Genomic DNA, 25,864 nt, shown 5'->3' with positions numbered 1-25,864 from the left:
ACTGCTTAGGGAGGACCAGAATCTGGAAATCAGATTGCCTTTCCTCCTTTACCATTTCCTGTCTCTCCATCTTGGACACCTTCCGACCTTAATACACCTGCTTTCTCCGTGTTGCCATTTCTCCCCTCCTCTCAATGGCCCTTCCCAACACTTAGGTGATAAACAGTGCGATCTGAACTTCAAGACCCGACTAATAATAACCACTTCTAGTCTCAGCTCTGAAAGCACCTAAATCCCTATTCTCCTTTGACAGGCAGGCAGGCACTGCCGTGTGTGTGTGTGTGTGTGTGTGTGTGTGTGTGTGTGTGTGTGTGTAAAGGCATGCAGGGAGAAGGTTACATGAAGATGGAGGATTGGGGTTATGTGTCTACAAGCCAAAGCGTGCCAAAGACTGCCGGCAAAGCACCAGAGGCTGGGAAGGAGAGGAAGGATTCCCCTAGAGGTTTCAGAGGGAGCACAGCCCTGCTGACATGTTGATTTTGGATTTCTAGGCTTCACAACCATGAGATAATACATTTCTGTGTTAAGCCACTCAGCGGTACTTTCTTATAACAGCCTCAGGAAACGAGTATAGAGGAGTAGAGGAAAGCACAAGTTAATGCATCGCCACTCCCCCCAGTCATGACTAAAAACCCAAAAATGACTAAGATACTAGTAACTGGTTAGAGGGAAACTTGATTTGGACTTTGAAGAAGAGGTAAAGATCAGGGAAATGGGTTTTCAGGCCAGAACAACAGGTGTGCTTTAGGGAGCAGAGGTAACGAGGCTGGGCAGCCAGGGAGGAGTCTCAAGGGCTGGAGGCCTTTACGTGGGTTTGGGAAATGGGAAAGCAAAGCAGGTTTTAAAGCTGGTAACTGTTATAGCAAGAGCAGTTTTTAAACAAAATGTAGTGGGGAAAACAAGAAGGGCTCTGAAATTAGAACCAGGTCCAAATGTTGGCTTCCCCACGCACTAGCTGTGTGACTTAGCCCGGTCTTAGCACCTGTGAGGGAGAATGCAGGGAAGTGACAAGCATCCAACTTTAGGTAGAACCCGGCAGGCCAGTTTGTGGACAGTGGCTAAAACTAGGGGAGATGTCCCCATTTAAAGCGAGAACAAACATGAGGGTCCTGCAGTAAAACCTCAAAGGACTGGATCAGTCCAACTTTATGAATTCTTGAAACTGGCCCACCAAGTCTCCCTTTCCGGATAGCGCCCTCCATTAAGGAGAAACTGCCTGGAATAAAAACAAGATTGAGGAAAACAGGAATCACAGAAGAACACAGAACGTCCAGATAACTGCACCAAGCCAGTACATGTCATTAAGCAAACTGCTACATGAAAACAACAGAAGGATCGCCTATGTAAAAGAACAAAAAAAAAAAGCTGTTAGAACCAACTCTTCTTATAAAACTCCAGAAAAACTAACTTCATATAAAAATTAACAGCAGAAAAATATCAAGATCAAATCGCACACAAAGCGACTGTTTAGAAAAAGAAGAAAAGGATGAGAATATCATCCATACAAACAACGGACACACATACGCTGTAACTATCACGGTGCTGACCTTTCGGGAGCCTGGAGAAGACGCAGCTTTAAAACCAACTATGCAACTGCCTCACCTGCGACACAGCCGATTCCCACCTCCGGTGTTAGAATTCCTTAAAAGGTTTGAGTCCTGTTCCCATTTTTACTCATTTGCTTATGAAACGTCGACTCCTCCCTGAGCCCTTTGGCTGAACACGGAGTAGCTAATGTCCAGTCTTCCATCTTTGGCCTAACAACCTGGGGTCCTGTCTTCAACCCTCGGTCCCTATGACACCCCTGTGACACTGGTCGGGTCAGGAGGCAATTCAGGACAGCAAGGATGAGCCAGGACTGTTGACTGTTGGTGACAGTGCCACAAGGCAATTGAAAACCGGGAGGTGGGAGGCCAGAAGAAAACAAAGCACTGCCGGGGTTTCATTTTTACCATAATTAAACATAAGTATAGCTTCAGGAGGCCACTCAGTTAAAAAGTCAAGTAGTTTAAAGACTTAAAAAAAATTGGACAAAGACTTATTTAAAAAAAAAAAAAAGGTGTCTTCTCCCAACTTCCTCTAGAGAAGACCTGCTCACAATTGTTTTTTAAGTGATTCTTCGCCCATCTATCTCTGTGAGCTTTTCAAGGCTAAGAGCCCCTCCGTTTTATAACTGATCCAGTTCACAACGTTTGATATTCAGTGACTGTTATAACGTGGTTTTTATAAACGTTATAAACGTTGAAAGAGAAAAGAATCTGGTGCCACCGCTTTTTAAAGTTCTAAATATCCTATTAGCAAAGTCCTCGGTTGGCAGTTACCTAAATGATGATCGTTTGTTACTCAAAGCTTTCATAGCAGGTTTCCTGGGAACAGATCTGAAATGTTAGAGGCAATTTCTGGGAAATGTGTATTTAACATTCTTCCTGAAAATGTTGCCATTTTGCAGACTTATAATACTCCCTGCTGTATGTAGTATTACCTCTGTGAGCCTGTCTTTGGAATACAGCACCATAGGTAAATGGGATGGCATGGAGCGTAGGGGCACAGACCCGCCCCCACACACATGTTCTGCGTCCTCTGACACAGGTTCCTCCCACAGCAGGTTCAGGCGTCTTCAAACTCACACCCTTCCAGGAGGCAGCAATTCTGCTCGCACAGAGCCAGTAATGACTTTTCCAGCAGTCCTTTCCGCAGATTAATTTCAATGGATGAGAAGAGCGTGAGTTCCCCCAGGATGTCTATTGTGTCTTCCTGGGATCCAGGGGTGTCTCATGTTCTTTCTCTCCTTCCCAACCCCATAACCCACTGTGGAAGGAACTAGAGAAGCAGCGTTAACCTGAGAAAGCAGTTTAATGATAGCAGCCCGTGTAACCTTCTCAACCGCATTATTAGATAGGTTATACTCACATAATTGTCCGTGATTTAAATGTCGTGGTCATCACCCATTACACGAGCATGTGGGGTTCCACTGTCCTGCATGTTTCCTCTGGTCCCACTGCGGTGCCTTTTATATTATTACACCGTGTGACATGTAGAGTCTGCTAAAGAAAGTTCCCCCTCATGACACATCCCCCCGTTCCAAAAACTTACCATTAACCGCTTTTCTCCTGTATTTATTCTTCTGGAGCAGCTTTAAAAGTATACATTCTGATTTTTAAAAATCGTGTGTGTGTGTGTGTGTGTATGGGTGGTGGGGACAGGACACAATTTTCTTCACTTTATACAGTACTTTGGGTGGGAATGGTGGTTTCGCTACATGAAGTCCTCCCTCCCCAAAATGTGACACCCCCCCCCATTCATTCCAGTTTTCTTCAAGTCTCACACCGAGGTTTTGTCCTGTTTGATGGAGGAGCGGCACGTTAATGTTTGTGCGTCATGTCTTTGTTTCCCTTTCGTTTTCCAGCGGGCTGTTGTTGGTACATAAGAAAAGCATTCCGTTCTGAGGGTTTTCTTTTCCAACCGCTTTATAGAATTACCTTACCAGATCTGTGCCTTTTTCAGTCGATTTTAATTTGTTTCCTAGGTAGGTGATTATGTCATCAAGCAAATTCTTGTGTCCTTGTCAATACTTATCATTCTTGGTCCTCTCAAGATTTAATGAGCCAACTTCTCTTGTATCAATGACTTTATTAGGTATTTTGTATTACGTATTAAGGAAATAACATTTGAAGACTGTTTTACTATGGATATTTTTCATTCAGGGAAGACTGCTGACTTTTGTTCAGATGAAGACTGTAGCCAGGCTTTGGGATCAGGTCCCACTGAGCGAGTGGAACGTGGAACGCTATGTGTCACAAATCTGGTATCAGTGCAGGAGGGGGACTGACAGCTCTCAGGAATTCCCCTTAGTTCAGGGAGACAATATGACAGCGCATTTAAAGTGAGATTATTCCAGACAACCCAGGACTGGTCCAAGTGGGACTAATGGCATGCCTCTCAACCCCCACTTGCTGTGGGATCTGCTGTCGCTTTGGGGCTGCCCTAGTTGAAGGGACGGCATTTCCTAGGCTCCATTCAGGGCTGACCCGCCAACAGAGGTGCTGGAAGAGAAGCAGAGGGCTGGAGGAACGAGGAGGCCGGAGTGTTTCACCCCTCTTTCTCTGTCTTCTGGGGTGTCCCTGGAACAAGCCGCACCACCTCCTTGGCTCCACCCCCCTGTACATCCTTCTTTGATGGCCATGGGATAGTCAGATGGCCCTGGTTTGGGGGCTTTCAGTAAAACCACCCCAACCACCTCTCCTCCCATTAGACCCTCAGCCCTCCAGCCCAGGTCCTGACTTAAACAGCTGCTGTGAACCCATTATTCCTCTTCCAAGCTCCACAAACCCACGAGGGTGGTCTGCTGTGTGGGCCAGCTTTAGCTGTGCCTTTTTGTGGAGCGTTTGGCCTTGGGAGTGGTGTCACGGGCCCTGGAGAGAGCCAATGGGTCTATCCTTGTTAAAGAAGACATGTTGAGGAATATGGCGGTCCCTTAATTGCTTCCTTTCTCAGCAGCTTAACCACTATGTTAGAAACAAAGCCAAGTCCAGTTTTTCTCTGGCTATCCATCCATTCTGCCGCAGTCCCTGACACTGCTTGAGTCTTGCAGGCCCCTGCTCTTCCTCTCTGTTCAGCTGGAGGAAGATTACCCACTATAGTGGTTAAGAGCTTGGGTTTAAACCCAGTGCTGCCACCTACTGTGTGGCCTTGGGCAAGTTACTTAACCTATCTGTGCCTTAGTTGTGTCATCTGTAAAATGGGATTAATAACAGCCACCAATGCTTCCCCAGCTTTAAATCTCTCCCTGACTCTTGCCACCCACCAGACCAAATCCCCTTCCTTGGTAGGGAGCCCAGTTCCCCATCTCCCCTCCTCTGCTGTGTTTGGAGCACCTGCTGTTTCTGTGCTAGCCATTGTCACATTCGACCTCACGTCTCAGCACAGATTTGCAAGGCAGCATTGTGGTCGCTATCTACAGATGAGAAAAGCAACGTTAGATGGTTAAGCAACTTGCCCGAAACATCCCCAGAGAACGGGAGAGTTGGGTCAGCCCCACGTCTGCAGGGCCTCCGGCTCCTTCCTCCCCAACCTGCCCCGACATCTCCTCATGCTTATTGCAGTTTCCAGAATATTCCATGGTGTTTCATCCCTAGTTTCTTTGCCTGTATGTTCTCCTCCCCAGGGCATTTAGAGAATTATAAGTCGATGTAGCAAAAACAAGGGGTGTGGATGTAAGGAGGCCGGAGGGGAGGAGGACAGGAAGTGGGGGAGTGATGGAGGGGCTGGATCTAAGCTGCACTTGAGGGGTTTTTGAGCAGGGATGTAAATATGTCCTCTTCCTGAAGGGGGTGCTGTGGCTTTCCACCTGGGATCCTGACACCAAAACCTGTGGTTTCACCGTTTCAGGCTCAGGAGGAAAAGTGCACACAGCACGTTTGCATCTCACAGACCTAAACTCAGCTTCACCTGAAACAGAGCTGCTGTCACAGTAAGGCATACTCACCGGGGTGCAACCGGAAATGGGGACAACGGCTCACTCACTGACCATCAATCGGCACATCTTTTGTTTCTTTCCCTAAAACGCTTTTCCTTCAAGCCAGGTGCATCCCTGAGAAAACGCAGCAGTCCAACCCTTCATGTAAATCACTGTCTTCTTGACTGGGGACACAGGAAGAATTGGGAAGATGAACTACTAAAGATGGCTGATGACAAGGGCCGGACAATTTACTGCAGCCCCCAGACAACCCGGCAGCCTGCACCCCCGCCCCACGCAGCTCCACTCCAAATCCCTGTTTCACACCCCAACTTCCTGCCTTGGGTCTGACTTCTCCGCGGTTTGCCCCTCACTCTGCGTGTAGAGTGCTGGAGGAATAGTGGCCCACGTTGCACAAGTCTTTGATTTATCCCAACTATAGTAATAATTGGCTGTGCGCTTTCACGAGTGAGATGCATTGCCTTTGGGGGAGCGGTGACAAAGGCCCACTCTGTTGTTTTGAGACTAGACCATGGGGCGGGGGGTAGAACTAGAAACCGGTTATCAGATGACAGATGATCCACTTTGGACCAGACTGACATTGAAGTGGCAAGAAGTGGGGGTTCTGGATATAACAGCAGGGCCCCCTGGATTTGCTGATGGGACTGGAATTGTGGATGAAGAAAGCAATCAAAGACAAGTCAGTTTCTGGCTCGGGTAACAGGAAGGCTGGCAAGGCCGGGGACAGGGGAGGACAGTGTGGGAGAAGCTTTGGGTGGGGGTGGAAGGGCAGGATTGCAATGTAGGGTGCGTTCAGCTTGAGACCTGAGCCTATGAGAGTCGTGATGTCACACAGGTGTTTGGAAAGGCAAGTCTGGAGTTCATGGAAAGAGGTCCAGACCAGAGACGTCATCTTGGGACTCCTTGGGCAACAGGTGATTCTAAAGCCACAAGCCTGGATGAGTACAGTGAGGGAGGGAGTGCACCCAGGGGAGAGAGGAGGCCCAGAACAGATGTCTGGGCCACCAACAGGAAGACATCAGGAAGAACCAGCGATGGAGACTGAGGAAAAGAGCCAGCAAAGGAGAAGGAGCCACAGTGAGGAGTCAGCAAAGGAAGGGAGTGCTACGAGACAGGAGGAGAGAGCCACTCATCAATCAGTGTTGCTGGGAGGTGAGTCACAGGAAGACTAAGGACCGGCCAGTGGTTCAGTGATGGCAGCGCAGTGTTTCAGTGGAGGGCTGGCTCGAAGGCCAATGGGAGGAGGGTCTAGAGAGAAAAATCACAGGACAATGGAGAGACGGGGAGGCCAGACAGCTCTCTGCAGGACTTTGGCTGTGAAGGGGAGAGGAGACATGGGCAGCAGCTGGAGGGGTCGTGGGCTGGGGACTGGTGGGCACTGTCTATCCCTGAAAGTGTCTTGGTCACAGCTGCACGTTAGACTCTCTGGGCAGCTTTAGGTGTCCGGGGAGCTGGATAGAACTGCAGGCCAATGAAGTCTGAGTCTTTGGGGACAAGGCCCTGTTGTTTTTTTCTTTTTTAAAGCTCACCAGGGGATTCCAACGTGCCACCAAGATTAAGAACCAATGCATGAGAGAAAGAAACACGGATGGAGCAGGAAGGAGGGGGAATAATTGCCTGAGGAGAGGAGGGGTGGTACCTGGTGAAAGAAGGGAGCATCTTTCAATGGCAGCATGCACAATTTCCATCTGTTAAGGAGCATGAGAGTAGTCTGTGGGTGTCACTGCTGGAAGGGGGCCGTGGCAGCATGGGGCCTGGTGGAAGTTCCCTTCTGACTGTCCCTTGTCGGAGAACTAGGACAAAAGGTTATCAGCTGGGACTGAGAGCAGAGGGCAATGTTGGAGGCTTAAGGAGGGAGGGGAGAGTTTGAAATGGTCATCTAGGGGAAGAGACGAGAGGTTTCTGGAAATCTGTTGCCCAGAAACCTGAGGCTTGTGGGCAGTAAGTTAAAGTGAGACCACAGAGCCTGGCCACCTTCTCCCTGCAGCTCCACGGTTCTGGGCACTTGCTTTGGGGCCAGCAGACCTGGTTGAAGTCCTGGCTCTGTCACTTGTTGCTGTGTGACCTTGACCACATTATTTAATGTCCCCGAGTCACAATTTCTTTATCTGTGAAATAGTGACAATCTCTCCCACCGAAGAACGTGATAACGGCTAGAGGTAGACTAGAAGCACCTTGCATAACAGCTGTCCCACATAATAAATGTTAGCTCCTGTTACGATTACTGATTATTTAGGGACTGGCTGTATTCTTCCGAAAGAGCCTGTCTTTTCTCCTCTTTGTGCCCTGGAGCCTATGCTTTCTTCTTGTGTCTTCCAGAGAACATGGTCCAACGTGCTGGCCACACGGAAATTACATGGTCAGTAAATGCCTTTGGCTGAATAATTAACTACTTCCTGAGCAGTTGTCTTGGTATAAGTTACACAATCTTCCAAATAAGACAAGGGCAAAAGCAAGGTACAAAAATCAGCCTGTTTCACCCGTGCTTTTCCCTCTGCACTCCTCCCCATCTTAAACATGCTAATTCTGATCCTCCTCCTGAAGGGACTTGGGTCCTTCTTTCCACAGTCTTCTCGGATTTGTGGGACATAACAGTGATGATAAAAATACTATTTTGGAGAGGGCTTCACATTTACTGTTGTCACATATACTTCCTCCTTCAAGCTTCAGAAGAAAGGGCCAGATGAGGTGAATGCCCACTGTCCAGGTGAAGAAGCTGACTTCGGAAGGTGCAGCCATCAGCGTTGGGATGGGAGGGAGGGACTCGAACCCAGAACCTGACTGGAGGAGAGGCTGAGCTGTGCGTCTGCTCACAGAGGCCGCGGGTAGCCACACCCAGCCCTGGCCCTAGTTAAACAGTCTTCTCTGATAGGGTTTCAGACACGGCTCTGGTTGGAACAGTTCCAGGTAGAAACAGTTTTCTCTACCGGGGTGTCATGCCCTCCTTCTGGGAACCTTCTTCCCAAAACCCTCTATCCCTCAGGAGTCCCCAGTCCAAAGCCCATCATGCCTTTCAAAACCCTGTGTGATTCCTGTTCTGCACTTTCCACCTGGTCCTTAACTCGCATCCCACTTGCAGGCCTCTGACTCATCCCCCTGTCATTCGATAACCTAAAAGTCACCTTAGGAAGACGCTTATGAAATCAATAACCCTAAATCCACATCTGTACCTCCTCAGCAAAGGCTTGGTGCAGATGTTATGTACGTAAAACGGAAAGGGGGTGTGTGCTGGCAGCTCCTGCCCCACCATCACCCCCACAACACACGGGGAGGATGAATTCAGATGGGTTTCCGCCCACACGGCTGGGAAGTCCGCTCACTGCCAGCTCCGTGGGAAGCAGGCATGCTCTCCTGCCTGGCAGTCCTGGGGGACAGGCTGTTCTCCAAGGCCCCCCTCCATAGCCACGCACCTTCTGGTGGGTAACAGGCAGGAATGGCACCCGCATTTCTCTTGGCAGGAAAGACAGAGCAAAGTGTGCAGCTGTTTCGTCTCTGGTTCCCAAAACACCTCCCAGGACAAAGGTCACAGCAGCGGATTGCAAACTGGGCACGTGCACATGGCCTACCCCCAGCTGCCCAAGCACAGCCTGGGGATGGAGTCCAGGAAAGTCCCTCGGTCATTCTGAAGCAAGTGCCTGAGGGCCACTCCGTGAAATACTTTGCTCCCTCTCCAAGGGGTGAGGCCCTTGGCTGCCCCTGACCCCACGGAACTTCGGAACAGCACTTCTAGGAAATTCGCTCTCTGCAGTGACTGTCACCTCTGAGTGCTGGCCAGATGGAAACCAGAGAGCCACAGGGCATGTGCCCAGAAATTATGGACTCTTTGCAATTTTCCAGAAGAATTCTGGGGTGCCAACAGCACTGCTGTGCCCTCTGCTTTTGGGACTGACATGGCAGAAAAGAAAGGAACTGACATGTACTCAGCATGTCCCAGGCGATGGTGCTTACACACCCCCAGGCATTCTTAGCCCCTTGTTTCTGAAGTGGTCGGCCAACTTGCTTGCAGAAACACCACCAGCGAGTGGCAGAGGCAGGCCTGACTCCAGAGCCGACACTTCTCTAAATACTCGAGGACAGAAAACCCCATAAGCCATAAAAAATAAACAAATAAAACAAACTATATAAAAAGGGGGGAGGGAATCCTGCATGGGGAAGATAAAAGGCAAGATAAAATCAAAAGACAGACTGGGAAGAAATACTTGCAACCCCCAGCACTGACAAGGGGCCCATTTTTTCAATATATAAAGAGCTCCTATAAGTCAACAGAAAAAGACCTACCATCCAATAGAAGAATGGGGCAAAAGCACGAATAGCTAATTCACAGAAAGGTAACTGTAAAGGAAATACAAATGCACAAAAAGGTATTTGTTCTCATTCCTAACAAAGGAAATGCACAGCAAAAATACCAGGAGACACTATTTTCACTTAACAGATTGGCGAGTATCAAAAAACTACAAGGTGTGCTGTGTTGCTGAGGCCCAGACAGACAGGCAGGTGCATACACTGTGGGTGGGTGTGCACGCCCATTGCCTCTGAGAAGAACAAGTCATCTATCTATTGAAGTATTCAGGGACCCACACGTTGCTCCAGCAACTCTATCTAAGCATGCGTCCTTCAGAACACTGCGAAATGTGTGAGACGATGGAAGCAAGAGCACTCCAACGTTGGAAGCCTTAGCCTAAACTCTCAGCCTAAATTTTCATCTGCAGGGGACACCTTACGTAGGTGTAATGTAACGAATCATAAATCATCATAAATTAAGTGATGTTTCTACAATGGAATACATGCAGCCATTCCCAAGAACAAAGCAGCTCTCCAGACACTGAGATGAGCAACCTGCAGCACACTTCCATTTGTGGGCATGTCCACTTGGGCGCGACCCTCCCACTCCTGCATGAGGCTTTCACACCTTCTCTCTCTCCTCAAACCTCCCCCACGTCTTCCTCCATCAGCTGGCTGCACTGCTTGCCAGTCACAAGGAAAGAACCCCCAGGCTCCCGGCCTGAGTCTGCATGTACCTTCTCCCTCCCATCACAAGGGACTGTCCCACGTCCCTTCTAAGGCCGGCCACTTTAATGCCCATCTCACCCTTTTTGCCTGTATTACCAAGCAAGGGCTTGCTGCCTGACATGCATAAGAGCAGAGGCAAATGACCACACAAAACGTACTGACCACCATGCAGAAGAGCTCTCCACACCGGTTGAGAAATCGGTCTCTATTGGGGAGTGGTTAAAATGACACAATGTGCTAGCTGTCTCAGTTCTTGTGAACCAATTACATCAGTTTCTTAAACCTGCAAAGATAAAGAAAAGACTTGGAACTAACAATCCAGTCCAGAGGTAGACTCTCCTTGAAGCTCCACTCAAAACAGCTGCTCTCCTTGCAACCCAATCATGAGTTAGGGACCAGCATGAGCCCCCACTCACTCACTCCTGCACTACACATGGGCACCTTTGGTTTCCCAGAGAAACGTCTGCTTCCATCCCCGTAAGATGCTGGGAACCCCTTGCATTGGTCGGGAAGATGTTCTCTCAGGCTGGTCAAAGAACAATGAACTTTGTAATGACGCTTTGTTGTTTCACCTAGAGGGCGAAAAATCTACAATGAGTGGGGATAGGAAAAAACAAGGCAAGGCCCTTTGCTCAGTGGTGCTACTGGGAGTGTGTGTTGCAATGATTAAAAATGACCTTACACAAGTCCATGCACAGAGTTTTACTTGGAACGTTTGTCTCTCCCCATTCTCTCCCAAGACCTCATGCAACTCTTACTAAGAGTTATACTTAGGAACATTTTACAAAATACCTTTGACTCACATGGCACAAGGAGGGTTGTGAAAAGCCACCTGTCCTTGAGCATCTCCCTGCTCGGCCAGAGTCCTTGAACTGTGAGCTGGGTGTGTGCACCAAATGGGCACTGACTGATTACGGCCTAAGTGCTAAAGTACAAGGACACCGACAGACCCTGGCAAGGTCGTGCACGGCTTTAACTCTGGGTGTGGCTGGGCCCTTCTGGGAGGGACACAGCTTCCTCCGAGAGTCAGGACGGTAACTGTGCTATGGGGTTGGAGGTCAACAGGTCTAAGCCTGTACACATCTGACCTGGCACTCTGCTCTCCAAACGCTGCCAGTTCCAAGGGGTCGTAAATATATTTTTTTCTGGTGTCTTGTTGAAAAGCCATAACTGGCATTCTAGAGGCCAGGTCTGCACCTCAGCTACATGAACAAATGGTGACAACAACGCGGTGTGGTCATGCTCAGATCTGCGCTGTGCTGTATGAACTCTGGGGCCAGTGTAATTACCAACGTAATTTTAGTTGCTCGGGAAATTATTACAATTAATTTGCATTATTTAATTATGTCCCAAACAGATGGGGGAGTGAGAGGCCAGCAATCAGCCCTGAGCCATAGTCAGGTAAGAGTGGCATTCTGACTCCCTGGGGTCAATTTGTATCAGCGTGGTCAGAGCTCACACACCAAGACCTTTAGCCCAAGTCTGCAGCCCCGGGAGCCCAGGCCCTCAACCCCAAGGGGAGGTAATGCCAGAGCACTAGGATAAGAGTCACACGGGAAACTCCATCGTGCAAAACCTAAGACTCTTCTCAACGAATGGGGTTTCCATGACTACTCCCCTTAGTCAAGGAAGGAGTACATTGCTGGGCTGCCTATTCTTTTATTTAGCAAACAGACTCCTCCCCACAGCACAGCGCTGGGTGGTCACACAGACCCTCCTTGCTGAATCTGTCGCTCTTTGAAACTGCTGAGTGTGTGTTTAGGGCAGAGCTGGTCAAGACACCGTGCTGTCCTCTAGAGAGGGAATGGGAACAGCAGGTCTGTCCCTTGGGAGATTATTGCCAGAATCACTTTTACCTTAATCCAAAGTACTTCTTGGATTCCATGATCCGGGTGGCCTTACGGTTAACGGACGTTATGGATGAAGGACAATGTGAAACACAGATACAGAAGTCACGGGTCCCCCAGAAAATCAACAGGGACCTGGAAAAGGGTTGTCAAGAGCTGTGCTGTCTGTCCCAGGGCTGCCTCCATCTCTCCCTTAGGATGGATACAACTGGCTCTGTGTGCGCCAGGGAGCAAAAGCTATCAGAGGTTACCTAATCAGTGCTCGAGCTTAGAGGAAAATAAAAACTGGAATGTGACTCTTAGCTTTGGTTTTCATGATTAGATAACACTCCTTTTGCTTGGTGTCCAATGAGTTATCAAGCATTTACGAAGTCCTCAGTCCAGACTTTGTTGTTTCATTTTTCCAAGAGTTGCTTTTTGCACAGAATTGAGTCATTGGTTTCCTGACTATGTAGACCACTGCTCTCCCCCAATTCTATATCCCAGGCAGAGACCAAGGCAGCTAGGATGTTGAATAGTTTGTCCAAGGTCACCCTGAAGAAGTTTCCTAAATAGTACTGTTAGCCTTGTGCAGAGCTTTTAAAACAGGAAGGGACCCCATTTTAAAATGTCTTTCCAGGAGATACAGTAAATTAAGACCAATGGATAGAAGTTAAATGGATACCAACAAATTATCTAACAGCTAGGTCTCAGTTTCCCCTACCAGCAAAATCTGTATAATAGTTTTCTTAAGGGATTTTCATAGAAATTAGATAATATGAACTACCTAATATGATGCCTGCCATCTCACTATTATCAGCCTAGATAAATGATGCCCCAAATGGAGACATCTTTCATACAACCCCTTCCCCTGAGAAGCACTGTCCTAAATCTTTTGCTTGCTTGCTTGTTTTTAATTTTCAATTCATCATGCAATTTTTTTTTTTTGAGAAGGAAGTCACAGGTGAAGGCCATTATATCGACACTGTTGCTTGTGCTTGCCACATTTAGCTACTGACTGAAATAATCGTGTGGGCCGCAGGCAGAGGTGAAAAGGAAGTTCAGAGGGATAGTTCAGATTGGAAAATATATGATCAATTTATTAATCTCTTTCAGAAAGAAAAGAATGGCTGGTAAGCTTCTTCTGGAAACCATCTATAGCAAACAGTGCTACTTCAGAAATATTAACATGTGGAACCAAAAAAAAAAAAAAAGGCTCTCAAAATGCAGGCAATATGTTTTGATTCAGGATCCCCAGACATTAAATTCTGCACTCCAACAAAACCAACTCAGAGAACAAATTAATTTTATTCATGAATGATGGGGCATATTTACACAAATCAACTGACAAAAGTAGACAGTTATAACAATTGCTGAACACTGCCCATCACCCAGGACAGGCCTCGGGCAAAGCATTTATTATAGTATGGGAAACAGCACGTTGGCTTCCAGGTTCTGAATTCATCCCCAGACGACCGTTCCTCCCTCTCCACCTTTCCTTTCAAAACCAATTCTCAACAGGTGGAGTGGTTTGCAGGCCTCGATGAATGCTCATCGTGAAAGGGATAAAACTTTTAAGTTAAACAGATGAAACTTGAATGACAGTTGGGGAGTCATCTTGAGTGGGGAAGGGTGGGCTCCATGAGTCCTTTCAACTCCATGGCACAGGCTAAAGGCCTGCCCCTTTCTCCTAACCAGGGTTTCCAGCATTTATGTGGAATAATGCAGCCTCCTGCCTCCCCTACACAGCGGGGCATTAAAAGGTCAAAGCGAGAAACTGCACAGCTAGGGGGCCGGGATGCCCACCTGGTTTTTGAACCCAGGTGTGGCCTCTCCAGAGCACCCGACCTTCTGTCAAACAGGCAGAGTGGTCCAGGACCGGGAAATTTTCCCAGGCCGGCTTCCTTCCGGTCTGGCGAGCAGGGGAGGAGAAGGAAGACAAACCCACCTGAAATGCACCGCTACGAACCAACGAACCCGACTGGAGGGGATTTCACACAAGATGATGGCACCTGGATTGGAACGGAAAGCTGGAAAGATGGCTGAAACAACGGAGGCTTTCTGGCTGGTGGGAGGCACCACCTAAGGGGTGTCCCTGAAGCGGGCTAACCCCTTTTCCTCTGCGAGCACCCTGAACTATCTCCTCACCGTCCTGCCCCCCCCCCGGCGTTCCCAAAGCGACCCGCGTGGCGTTCTCGGGGTGGCCACCCGCCTTAGTGAATAGGGGCGCAGCAGGGCTGACGTCAGCATGGAGGGCTTTCCAGTGACTTTTGGGGCCACTGTCCTCGGCACCCTAGCCAGCACTCACCCTACCTCCAGCCGGGGCCAAGGTCTCGCCCTCCTGGGGGACCACACCGTCACCCCGGAGAACTCTCCACGGGCCCTCGGCAACGTCGCCAGAAGGGCAAGGAGGTGGTTCTCTTGGACTGTGGCAGCCCGGGGGGGGGGGGGGCTCGCCCTCTCCCTCCCCCATGCCTTTCTGCAGTCTGAGGAACCCCGCGTTGGCCGGGGCGCCGGCTTGCGCTGCGGCTCCCGGACACTTACCGCGATCCACTGCGCAACTCCGGGTGAACCTGCAAAGAGCCGGGTGGGCTGGGCGGGGCGTGGACAGCCGCAGTCCCGCAGCGACCCCGACAGCTCCACGCGCGCATTCAGGCGGCTCGCCGCGGGGCCCCGCGCCGCACGTGCGGATCCATGCGCATCCCACGGAAAGCCGGCGCTTCCGCCGCGGCCGGGTCTGCGGGGCACGGGGCGCGTGGGTGTGGTTCAGGGGCTCCGGCATCGATAGAGACACCCGGGTCAGAAAGAAGCTCGGCGTGAGCCGCGCGCCGTGGCGGCCGCAGGGCAGGAGAACCCCCGGCCTGCCGGCACGCGGCGGTGCGTGGGGGGGCGCTGAGCCGCGCGCCGTGCACTTCCTGTTGGGGGCACGCCGCCTGCCACGGCCCTGCGCTCCCCGGGCCTGCGTTCGTGCCGCCGCGCCCGCTGCCTCTTCTCGTCCCCGGGGCGCGGCGCGGCGGGGGACGGGGCGGCGCCGGCCCCTCTCCTCCCGGGGCCGCGCGAGCCGCGCCACAACTTGTGATCGCAGCCGAGCCCCAGCCCAGCTGCGAAGAGGACGCGCGTTTGCGCCTCCTCCTTCCCTCCGTGCTCCCTCCCTCCCTCCCTCGGTGCTCCCTCCCCCCCGCCCGGGAGGACGGCCCCAGTTCCAGGCTCGGGCTGCTTTATTCTGCGGCCGAGGATTACATTTATACACAAACTGTGTCAGTCTCGCCAGAGTTTCCACTTGGGCACGGGCACAGGAGGCTTGTTTTCCAAATCCCTGTTCTTCATTGCACCTGCCTTGCAGATTACCTCTGGGAATCTGTGGGAGGAGCCGCGTGGGTGGAAAATGTTGCTTCGCTGAGCAGAAGGAAGAAAACTTTGTCACCCAGCTGGAGACCTCTGCCACGCGTAACCCGGAGAGCGACGCCAGAACCGGGACCGCCAGTGGCTTTGATTGGCATCTGATGAGCCCTTAAGAGGAAGAGGACACGGGCTCAGCGCTCACGCCGACCGCCATCCCTCACCGGTGGCGGGCGGCGGCCGGGGCTACCTGCTCCGCCCTCCCTCCCCGCGGAAGTCCCCACGCGGTGTCTTCAAGGGGGGAGGACCGTACTAAGGCGCGCGCGGCTGGAGGCCGACGGCAAGGGCCGGGCTGGGAAGGAGAGGACCGTATCCCAGGAACGAGTTCCCCGGAATTAACTTCTGCTTAAAGTTATGGGAAGCGCAGCCATGGACACCAAGAAAAAGAAAGATGTTTCCAGCCCCGGCGGGAGCAGCGGCAAGAAGAACCCCAGCCAGAAGAGGCGATCGCTGCGCGTGCACATTCCGGTGAGTACCCGCACCACAGTGCCCCGCTCCCGGCCCTCGCGTGGCTGCGGGCCCGGCGCGGAAGGGGTTAACGCGCGCCATCCCGCGCGCGCCGTGCGTGTTCCGCAGGGCGGAGCTGGGCCGCCGAGCCCATGCTCTATTTCGCTTCTCACTGGCTCGCAGCCCGGGGCGAGACCGTCCACGCGGGGGGCGTGGGGGAAGGGGCGAGAGACGAGTGGCGCGCGCCCCGGCCAGGCCCGGTTGGTGGCGGGCTGGGCGTAGCCCCGGGTCCCGCCCGGTGCGGGTGCGGGGGGCGGTGCGTAGTGTTGTTTTGTTGAAAAAGGACGGTGTGGACTGCACTCCGGAGAGGTGGAGCCGCGCGCGGCCGCGGGGGACGGAGGGGCGGGGCAGTGGGTGGGGACAGCGGGCGGGGGGGTGGTGGCTGTGTAGCTGCGCCCTGAAATGGACTTCTTTCCTCCCCACTTCCCCTCGGGGTGTGTCTGGGCCCGGAGCGGGGGGCTCCTCTGCAGCCGTTCCCTTTTCCATCCTTCCCCCCAGCACGTTTCAGTCTTTGGGGGGCTCAGGGATCCCTAACGTGTGCAGGGCTGCCGCGCACTTCAGACCCGGCCACGCGGGCAGCCCGGCCCGGACTTTGGCGACATCGATCCGTCTGCGGCTTGACTTTGTTCAGCTGGAAGGAAGGAGGGCGGGATCGTGCCCTCCCCTCACCTGCGATTTGCCTGCTCAGGCAGCCCGCGGCTACTTGTCCTCACCTGGCTGCAGCCTTCGCTAGGCTCCCCTGGGGGATTCAGTGGTGGGACGTGCGGCACGGCCCTTATCTTCACCCAAAGGCATCCCCCAGCTGGGTCACACCCCTGGCTCCACCAACCAAGTACATGTTTGTCCAGACACACGCACAGAGGCAGACATACGTATGCGCGCGGACACACACACACACACACACACACACACCACGGTAGAGGGCTCCTTGGAGAAAGTGATTTTGTTCTCTCTTCAAATGACCAGTCTTGGGCACAGGGTGGGAGTACTCAGTGAGCTGCCTCTGACACCTCATTAAAGTAACCCTTCCTGACAGCGGGGCGGAGCTGGGGCGGGGCGGCTGGCCACTCACTGCCATCTGCACTTTCCTTGGTGTTTATTGAACACAGCTCCTGCTTTCCCCGTCCATGTGCACATAACACTTGAGTGAGGAAGGGTAGAGGCCAGGGGCAGCGACCCCAGACATCTGATGGGTACCTGGGAGCAGCCTGATGTTGGGGCACAGTGGGCAGCCCTCCCTGGCAGGGGGAAGCTCCTGGAGCAGGTGACTGGACCCCTGTCTGTTGTGTGGCCTCCAATGTGGTGACCCAATATGCAGGAATAAGCAAGCATTCCTTTGAATAAGCATTCTATGTGAAAATGATGCATTCCTGTTTACCTTGCTAATGTGAGACGGTTTAACCCCATTTGGAAATGAAAAGTTAGACATCAGTACTACAAACGTCCTGAAAGCAGAGATCACTTGAGTCAGCCGGGTAACCAGCCACACAGTGTCTCCCGTTTGTCCGAGGTCATTCTTCGTTATCTACTTTACAGGGATGTTAAAATCATTCACAGGAAAGCTGTTACAAATATCAAGTGTTTCTTGTAAATGTATGGCTATTACATCTACACAGAGCACCCAATCAGAGGGAGAGAGAAGAAACGGATACTGTCCAGTGTGCAGGCCGTATTACATGGAGGCTGATGGTGACACCGGTCCCAAATGTGGTGTGGAGTGTGTGTGTGGGGTGCAGTCGAGGCGTGGCGCTGGTGGCAGTGCAGGACAAAATCCAGACCCGGAAAAGGACTGAGCGTCCAGGCTGTGAATGTGGAAAAGCCACGATACAGTTGGGCTACTCGGACCACCCTTCCTGCTGTGATGATTCTGGCTGCTTTAGACAACTGCCTTGGGCACCATCCAGCCCTGATCCAAAGTACTGTCCACTCAGTTATTCCACAGCACGTGTGCAGCACGTGCTTGATAATGAGATTCAGGGGTGAATGGGGCGGTCTGTCTCCAGCCTCACAGGGCTTGCATTGCAGGGGACCAGGGGGTCTCTCTTCATGGAACAGCTAGTAATTACCTGTTGACCATTATGATGTTAACAATCTAGCTGGGGAAACACATCATTCGAATAAATGCTGGCAGGTGTCCCAAGGCCATAAGATGACCAGTGCAAGCAGAAGGGAGACATGAAGTCTCCCTTCATGTCAGCAGAAGTACGCTGACTGTTCGGAGATGTTAGTCCCAGAGATGGTAGGCAGGACAGACATGCGTGAGAAGTCGGGGGCTGCTTCCCCCAAGGAGTCAGGGAATGGCTGACTGCTTCCAGTACAGTGAAGAGCCCCTTCTTGTGGATGAAAGGATTTGAGAGTCAGGGTAATCAGCAATCGATTGAGGCCAGATCACGGAGGACCTTGACGTGGGATTGCCAGATTTAGCAAATGGAAATAGTAAATGCCCAGTTAGAGTTTTAGATAAACAATGAGTAACTCTTTTAGTATATGAATGTCCCGTGCGCCATTCGGCATAAACTTACACTAAGAAACTATCCGTTGTTACCTGAAATCCCAGTTTACCTGCATTACCTGCATCACCTGGCCGCCCTACCTGGAAGGCAGTTCCAGGGAGTGAGGACTTCCTCCCGCAGGCACTGAGAAGCTGTGGAGACGCTGCTGATGCCCTGCCCGGAATGCCCACGGCCCACCCAGAGTTCACTGCAACCTTGCTGGGCAGCTCCGCGCCACACCACAGCTTTTCCCTGTGTCTTTCTCACTCCTGAAGGGATCATCCTGGATGGTGGCAGGCTGGGCTGGAAGTGTTGGAGTCGGGATTATGCCCTAAGGGGCAACCCTCAGCCAAGGAGGGATGCAGGCGGACAGTTGTGATGGACAGTTGTGCTGTGTGTTCCTCAGGACACGTCCGAGGGTCCCCGCAGGGTCCAGCCCAGTTGCCCTCACTGGTGATCCATTCGTCAGCGTGCCCTTGCTGACTCTGGCTTCCTGGCCTCACTTCTCCATACTCCCTGGGTGAAACTCTTGAACCCGAGTCGTCGTCTTGCTGTCTGTTTTAGGGGGAATCTAAACTAAAAAGTACTTACAGGTGGTGATGACCAGGCTTCATGAGACAACCTAGTAGCAGTGTGCGAGGTGGTGTCGTGGAAAGAGGGGCTAGTGTCAGGGGAAATGGTGCGGATGCCCCCGTGAAAATGGCATCAGGGTCCGAGGGGCTGCACTGCAGTGACGATTAGAGGGTGGTGTGAGACATTAGAAGGCATGTCACTGTGTGAATGGCAGGGAGAAGGGAACTGGGTTGATCTTACGGCTTTGAGGTGTCAGGTGTAAGAAGCCGATTCTTGGGGGAAATGATGAGTCAGTCAGCCATGGTGGACTTGAGCTGAGAGCAGCAAATGGAAGGGAAATCAATCTGTTTCCTCATCTCCCAGCACCACGTGATCACTGGGGCCCAAGAGAGTGCCGTTTCCAAGGACATTCGGGATGCTAAGGAGTGGCTCCTGAAGGACTCTGACGCTGTGGGTGGAGTCGTTTGGTGGTATCCAGTGGTCTCCTGGGGCCTGTAGTTTCCAAGCAGCTTGTCTCTTCACTGAATTGGATTGAATCCCTCTTGGATATGCTGGGCCTCAGTCCGCACCCCGGGGCCTGGTGCATACACAGAACCGTGGTCCCCGGGGTTGGGGGACATTTCTGCAAACCTCCAGCCCAGGCTCTGACAGCTTTTTACCATCTCGCCTGCCTCTGTGCCTGATGCACCAGAATGGAGGGATCAATCTCAGGGGATAGCCTCGGGCCTATGGGTAATGGAGACCTAGTGCGGATGATGCTGGAATGACTAAAGTGGTTTGTAAGTTGAATTCGATTGAAAGGAGAATGGCTCCTAAGCCTAACGGAGGATGTAGCCTTGGTTGATTTTAGCATCTTTCTTATGGGGTTTGGATCTGCTTTCCGGGAAAACCCTCTGGGACCTTGCAGCGACAAAAGAAGGTGTGAGAGAGAGAAGAAAGACTGAGAGTTAATTCCTTTTGGGGTTGCACTGGGCCTTTACGCGTAGCAAGGTGGGTGGGTGTAGGGTTTAGAGTCCGGATGAGTTGGCCCCTTGCCTTAGCTCCCTGCTCTTAGCCTTCATTGCTAACGAAAAGCAGGAATAATAATGAAGTGGCGGGAATGGCTTAGAAACTAACTCAGAAGCCCGCTGTGCTTGGCGTCCTGCCAGGACTTTGCCAGGGAAGCTATTGCTGGGAACAAGCCTGTTCTTTTCTCCTTTTTCTGTCCGAGAAAAATCAGCATCCCCATTAATGCCCAAATCCATATATTTCAGACATATTTGAATTGATGACTGTTGGCCAGTATGTCATGGGTCTTTGGAACTGTTCACAAGCCAGTGACAGAGTAGGTGGCCAAGGGGGAAGAGAGGGCTTCAGAGAAAAGGACCCACGCACGCAGTATGCTGTGGGGACACTGAGCCAGTGGCCCTCTGTTTTCTGCTGACAGTAAATATCTCTGCATATATCCCGGGGCCTTTTGGGAATACCTTCACAATCCTTGGAGACAAACTAAAACTAGAGCCAAGAGCAGCTGGCTGGTTACGGAAGGTTGTGGGGACATGAGCTGGCTTGGGCGGGCCTGTCGCAAGTGATGCCTCTTTCCTGGGGTGTTTCCAGAGGGAAGCTTTGAGCCGCTTGAGGCCCTGCGCCCTACACATTGGTGATGGGCTGCACCAGAAGCCTGTCTCCAACCAGGTCCTCTAGCTCGGGCATGTGCTAAAGGAGGGGGCACGGCCCCAACATGTGTGGGAATGGGTCCTGCCCCCAGGGCTAGAGGACCGAGTGACCATACTGCTCACTTCCCATCACACTTGGACTGAAGCTGCTGGGAAGGGAAAGGGGGTGCCATGCGGCACAGCAAGCAGTGTCAGTTTTTACCTTGTCATTGACCTTGGTCATTTTTCCCACCTAGAGCAAGATTTGTTGAGTTAGGGTTTCGGGAAGTAGTTTTCAAAGTGTGGTTCCTAGACCCACTTAAGTCACATCAACCAGTGTTTGTTTAATATATAAAATCCTAAGTCTCAGCTCAGACCTACTGACTCAGAATCTCTGAGGCGTGGACCCCTGGTTCTGCATTTCTGATAAGTTCTCCAGGTGATTCTTAGGTCCATTGGAGTTTAAAAACAATTGGTTTTCAACTTCCCTGGTGTTAATAGTGATCCATTTCTTCTTCCTTCATGAGTCAGTCTTTCTTCTTTCCTTCTTATCCATCCATCCATCCATCCATCCATCCATCCATCCATCCATCCATCCATCACTGGTACTTTATCAGCTGTGAGAAGACATATCCTTGGCTACTGACTGTTGAACAAAGGTAGGATATTTCTGGCTTCCAAATAAAGACAAACTCCCAGCTCAACCCCCAGCTGGGATACCTCGGTGTGGGCCAGCCTGTTAGGCCACCTGGCCTGTTTTCTGGCTCAGCCCCTCAGTGGCTTGTGCATCATGGCTGCCCTGAGCAGAGTATGATATCAGGAACTTCAGGAGTCAGTGAAGGAGCCCCCACAACTGTCTTGTGGCTCCAGGGTTTATAAAGGAGGTCTGGATGCCCCTCTGTGACTCGCAGAGTATGCATACGATGACTGAAGAGTGGGCTTCCGGAAGCATGGGCATTGCATGCTGGCTGGATGCCAGTTAAGCACAGTCCACCGCTGTGTCTGTGGGGGGGAATGGGAGGTAGAAAGGGGATCTAGGTGTTTCTGTCCTTGAGGACGGAACCCTGCAGAATGTGCACAGAGCTCCATGGAGCAGCTCTGAATACAGCGTAGTGGCCTGATGATAAATGGATCCTTCTTTCACCAAAAGGACAGACAGAGGAGGTAGCAGCAGCCCCATGTACTTTGTGGGGTCCGTCTTGCGTCTTCCCACGTATCACAGCCTTGATGGAGTCCCTTTACAAGTTTGTGTCCCTGCCTGCTTCCTTTAAACTGCCTGCTTCCAGTGGCACCAAGGCCCACTATGTTCAATTGCTCATCTCCACTCAGGGCTGCACTTTGGATGGATCTGAATGCTAGCTTGACTAAAGAAAGAACTCAGAAGCGTTTTTTTCCTTTGCCAGTGCCTTCTCACCTGCTCAGACCTTATTCACATCATTTGTGACTCCCTTGTGTATCCTCCTCAAACCACTCAGACAAGTAACCGTGCTCTTGTATGACGCTGTTGCCCGGCTGCTTATTTTGTTTTACTTCCCTGTTTTCCTGTTTTGATTTATTTGGCTCGGTGCCAGTGATGTCCTGTTTCTGGGCATCGTTTCACTGTTATGGGCGTTGTTTCACTTACTGAGCAGGCAGCAGGCCCTCCAAAGAGCTGGGTTAGAATCTGGCCCACTTTTCCCCCATTCACCTCCATCCACCCACCCCACATCCCTTTGACCCAGAGCAGTGAACACTCACGAAACGCCAGTGTCTCCCCCTTTTTGCAAGATGGTGGACCAACGAGTCTTGATAACACCATGACACTGAACCAAATCTCAAAAGAAACGCCAGTGTCTCCCCCTTTTTGCAAGATGGTGGACCAACGAGTCTTGATAACACCATGACACTGAACCAAATCTCAAAATGTTGTCGACGTCTTCTAAAACGTGGAACAAAGGCCACTGAAGTAAGCAGCCGAGGTGAAACAGTCTCTAATTTGCTTGGTTAATTGACCGTGACCTTGCTGTGAGGTGGGCAGAGGAGCCCATGGGAGTTAGGCTGTGTCTCTGAGCTTAACCACAGGGAATTCTTAGTGAGACCCCACTGTGCCGTGTGCGCAGCTAGGCCCCAGGGACTGGTCGACTACGAAGCGGCCCTGTTTCCCTTCCAGTGGGAGAGGGTGTCTTACGCGCGGCCGGTTTAGGCCTGTGTTGGAATGCTAACTCCAAATCACACTCATCTCTTCCTCTGTGTACTTTGAAAATAATTTGATCTCCATCCTTTCCTTCCTGTTGACAGGAAGCCCTTCTCTGCCAACTCACGGCTTGTCACAGACCAATCAGATACCATCCAGGCTTTGGGGCTTCTGCCAGGCCCTCTGTGTTTTGATATACTCTGACCTGGCACGCAATTGCTGATGAATGTACAACAGAGACCAATTTGCTCTTGGAAACCCCAGGAGTCCAGCCTTTCTTCCACGAGGCAGAGGCCAGGGCCCCGCTGTGGGGAACCCTGCAGCTCTGCCAGCCTGTGGAAGCACAGCGGGGACTCACCCTTTGTGTACAGCCTGGCATGACCTCCATGTGTGCTGGGGGTGCGGCAGGAAGCAGGATGCAACAGGGCCAGGGGGGAATTTTAGAAAGTGGGTACCAGCTTCTCAGTTTATAAAGAAATGGAGAGCTGAATTGCTGAGGGCCGCGTTTGTGCTCAGGCAGGCTTAGCGCTGGGACTAGGAAACCACTGGCTCATTCATGTCTGTTTCCCAGGCACTGTACTAGGTGTTGGGGTTGCAGAGACGAACAGGGTTATGGCTTGAATTGTGTCCCCAAGAAGATATGCTGACGTCCGCACCTCTGGGAACTGTGACTGTGGCTTTATTTGGAAACCCAGTCTTTGCAGATGTAATTCACCCAGTTAAAATGGGGTTAGGCTGGGCTCCTAATCCAATATGATTGGTGTCCTTCTAAGAAGAGGAAATTTGGACATAGAGACACAGAGGGAAGACGATGTGACATGGAGGCAGAGATTGGAGTGATGTAGCCAGCAGCCCAGGGGCAGCTGGGGCCACCAGAGCTGGAGGAGGCAAGGAGGACCCTCCCCAGGAGGTTTCAGAAGAAGCATGGCCCCCCGACAGCTTGATTTGGGGCTCTGGCCTTCAGAACTGGGAGAGAACACATTTCTGTTGTTTTAAGCCCCCCGATCCTGGTTATGGCAGCCCCAATGTCCCTGCCTTCAAGGCACAGTTTGGGCGGCAGTTAAAAACCTGCCGGCTACGCTCTACCCCAAGAGGGTGGGCCGCGGTCCACACAGCCAGCATGCTTTCCACTGCCCACAGCTGGAGTCTGCATTTGCCCAAGATCCAGGACTTTCCATGTGTCCTTCCCAGGCCCCAGCCCTGCGCTGCTCCTTCCTGTTGGAAATCCTAGTGTGGTGGGGCTGGGGGTGGAGGGGCTGTGAGAAAACCGAGTGGGTGGTGGCTGGTGTGGCAGCTCCAGGCCCCAGGCCTGCTCTGCTTGTGCAGGCCACCTCCTCTGGGACCCGCTCATGACCCAGGGATGGAGAGGGAGGGAGTGGCAACCCTGCTTAGTCCCCTCCTCAGCTTCCCAAAGACTATGAGGCAGCTTCCGGGCAGCTGTGTGTCCATTGGGCTAACACGGAAAACCTCCACCTGGTTCCAGCGGCCTCCCAGCATCGGCCATGCAAACATGTGCTGGGCGGTGGGCTTGAAGCTGTCATCACCCCGGGGCCATTCGGTCGACAGCATGTTACGTAATAAGAACTTCAGAGAGCTTTCTTCGTCCTCAAAATTCAGACATTGCTCAATGGGTATTTTGTTCGTAGTGGCATTGACTGACCAATATTATTGACCGTCTGATGCCATCTGGGATGGCACGGATGTCGTCAGATTTAGCTAATGTTGGTGGAGCACTTGCTATGTGCACGGATGTCGTCAGATTTAGCTCATGTTGGTGGAGCACTTGCTATGTGCATGGATGTCGTCAGATTTAGCTAATGTTGGTGGAGCACTTGCTAGTTGCCAGGTCTACTTTTATATACGCCATCTCCCTTTACCTCTAAAATAACTCTGTGAAACAGTATTGCCGTCGTTATCAGTGTTATTACCCTTACCACAGAGAAAGAAGTGTAAGCCATTTATGGCCCAACCTGCCAAGAGAGCTCTCTGTTGTGTCTTGAAACTTTTAATTGGGTTTTTGGTAGCTCCTCTCGGCTCTGCCCAACTCCAGACTTTTGATGCCTCGGGACTGGTCCAGGCAGCCTGGGGGTGGGAGGCAGGACACCACCCACATGATGGGCACGTGAAAGACAAAATACCTGGCCTGGCAAGTTGCCGTCCCGCGGTTTGCCCTTGGGATTGACCAGGTCTCCAGACTCTTGGTTCCTTTTTAGGTGAAGGTCACTGAAGGCTAGTCTTTACCCATCTTGTCTCAAAATTAAATAATCGGCCATCTGTAATTTCACAGATCTTACTCTCTAGTTCCTTCTCATTTCTTTTGTGTGTGTGTGTGTGTTTGTTTGTTTTTTAAATCACTGAATGTTAGAATAAACACTAAACCAGGAATCGGGAAATCCTGTGTTGGCTCTTCTGTCAATAACTGCAGGGCAGCTTCTTACTGAGTTAGTGAGCATTTACTGAAAGCCTGTTGTGTGCCAGGCACTGTGCAAGGCTCAGAGGGTATAGCTGTGACCAAGATGGGCATGTGCCGGCCCTCACAAGGCTTAGTGAGCATCTGCAGAGGGCCCTTGGGCACGACTCCATATCAGTTCACTTTTGCTGCTATTGAAGCACCCCAAACATAGTGACTTAAAACAATAAACACTATTTCTGAAATACATGTAGAGAATAACTAATATGTGATCGTTAATATCATACACCATAATCAATATTTAATGACATTACTACAGAATTGTATATTAATATATAATAATATATTAACATGTAATCTATTA

General features: G+C 51.4%; 2 protein-coding genes across 3 annotated transcripts in view; one reads left to right on the top strand and one right to left on the bottom strand.

Annotated features, from left to right (window-relative positions):
- LOC308492749 (uncharacterized protein) overlaps positions 1–15,812 on the bottom strand; it is a gene marked incomplete at its 5' end in the record, with an annotated part of 31,759 nt that extends 15,947 nt beyond the window's left edge. Inside the window, 2 exons of the mRNA XM_081038106.1 lie at positions 14,857–15,049; positions 15,661–15,812. Of these exons, the coding sequence (XP_080894232.1) occupies positions 14,857–15,049; positions 15,661–15,812 (345 nt within the window). The remainder of the gene's footprint in view (positions 1–14,856; positions 15,050–15,660) is intronic.
- The window catches only part of PRKAG2 (protein kinase AMP-activated non-catalytic subunit gamma 2), a 190,402-nt gene continuing 180,070 nt past the window's right edge, over positions 15,533–25,864 (top strand). The window contains exon 1 of one of the 2 annotated variants that reach the window (XM_081038101.1): positions 15,533–16,179. In XM_081038101.1, coding sequence (XP_080894227.1) covers positions 16,066–16,179 — 114 coding nt within the window. In that variant the 5' untranslated portion in view covers positions 15,533–16,065. The remainder of the gene's footprint in view (positions 16,180–25,864) is intronic. The other variant, XM_081038100.1, reaches the window with a different exon arrangement.

Source organism: Rhinolophus hipposideros (assembly GCF_964194185.1).
Source record: "Rhinolophus hipposideros genome assembly, chromosome: 25".
Classification (NCBI taxonomy): Eukaryota; Metazoa; Chordata; class Mammalia; order Chiroptera; family Rhinolophidae; genus Rhinolophus; species Rhinolophus hipposideros.
Note: the sequence above shows the minus strand (reverse complement) of the source record. Positions and strands in the feature narration are given on the sequence as shown.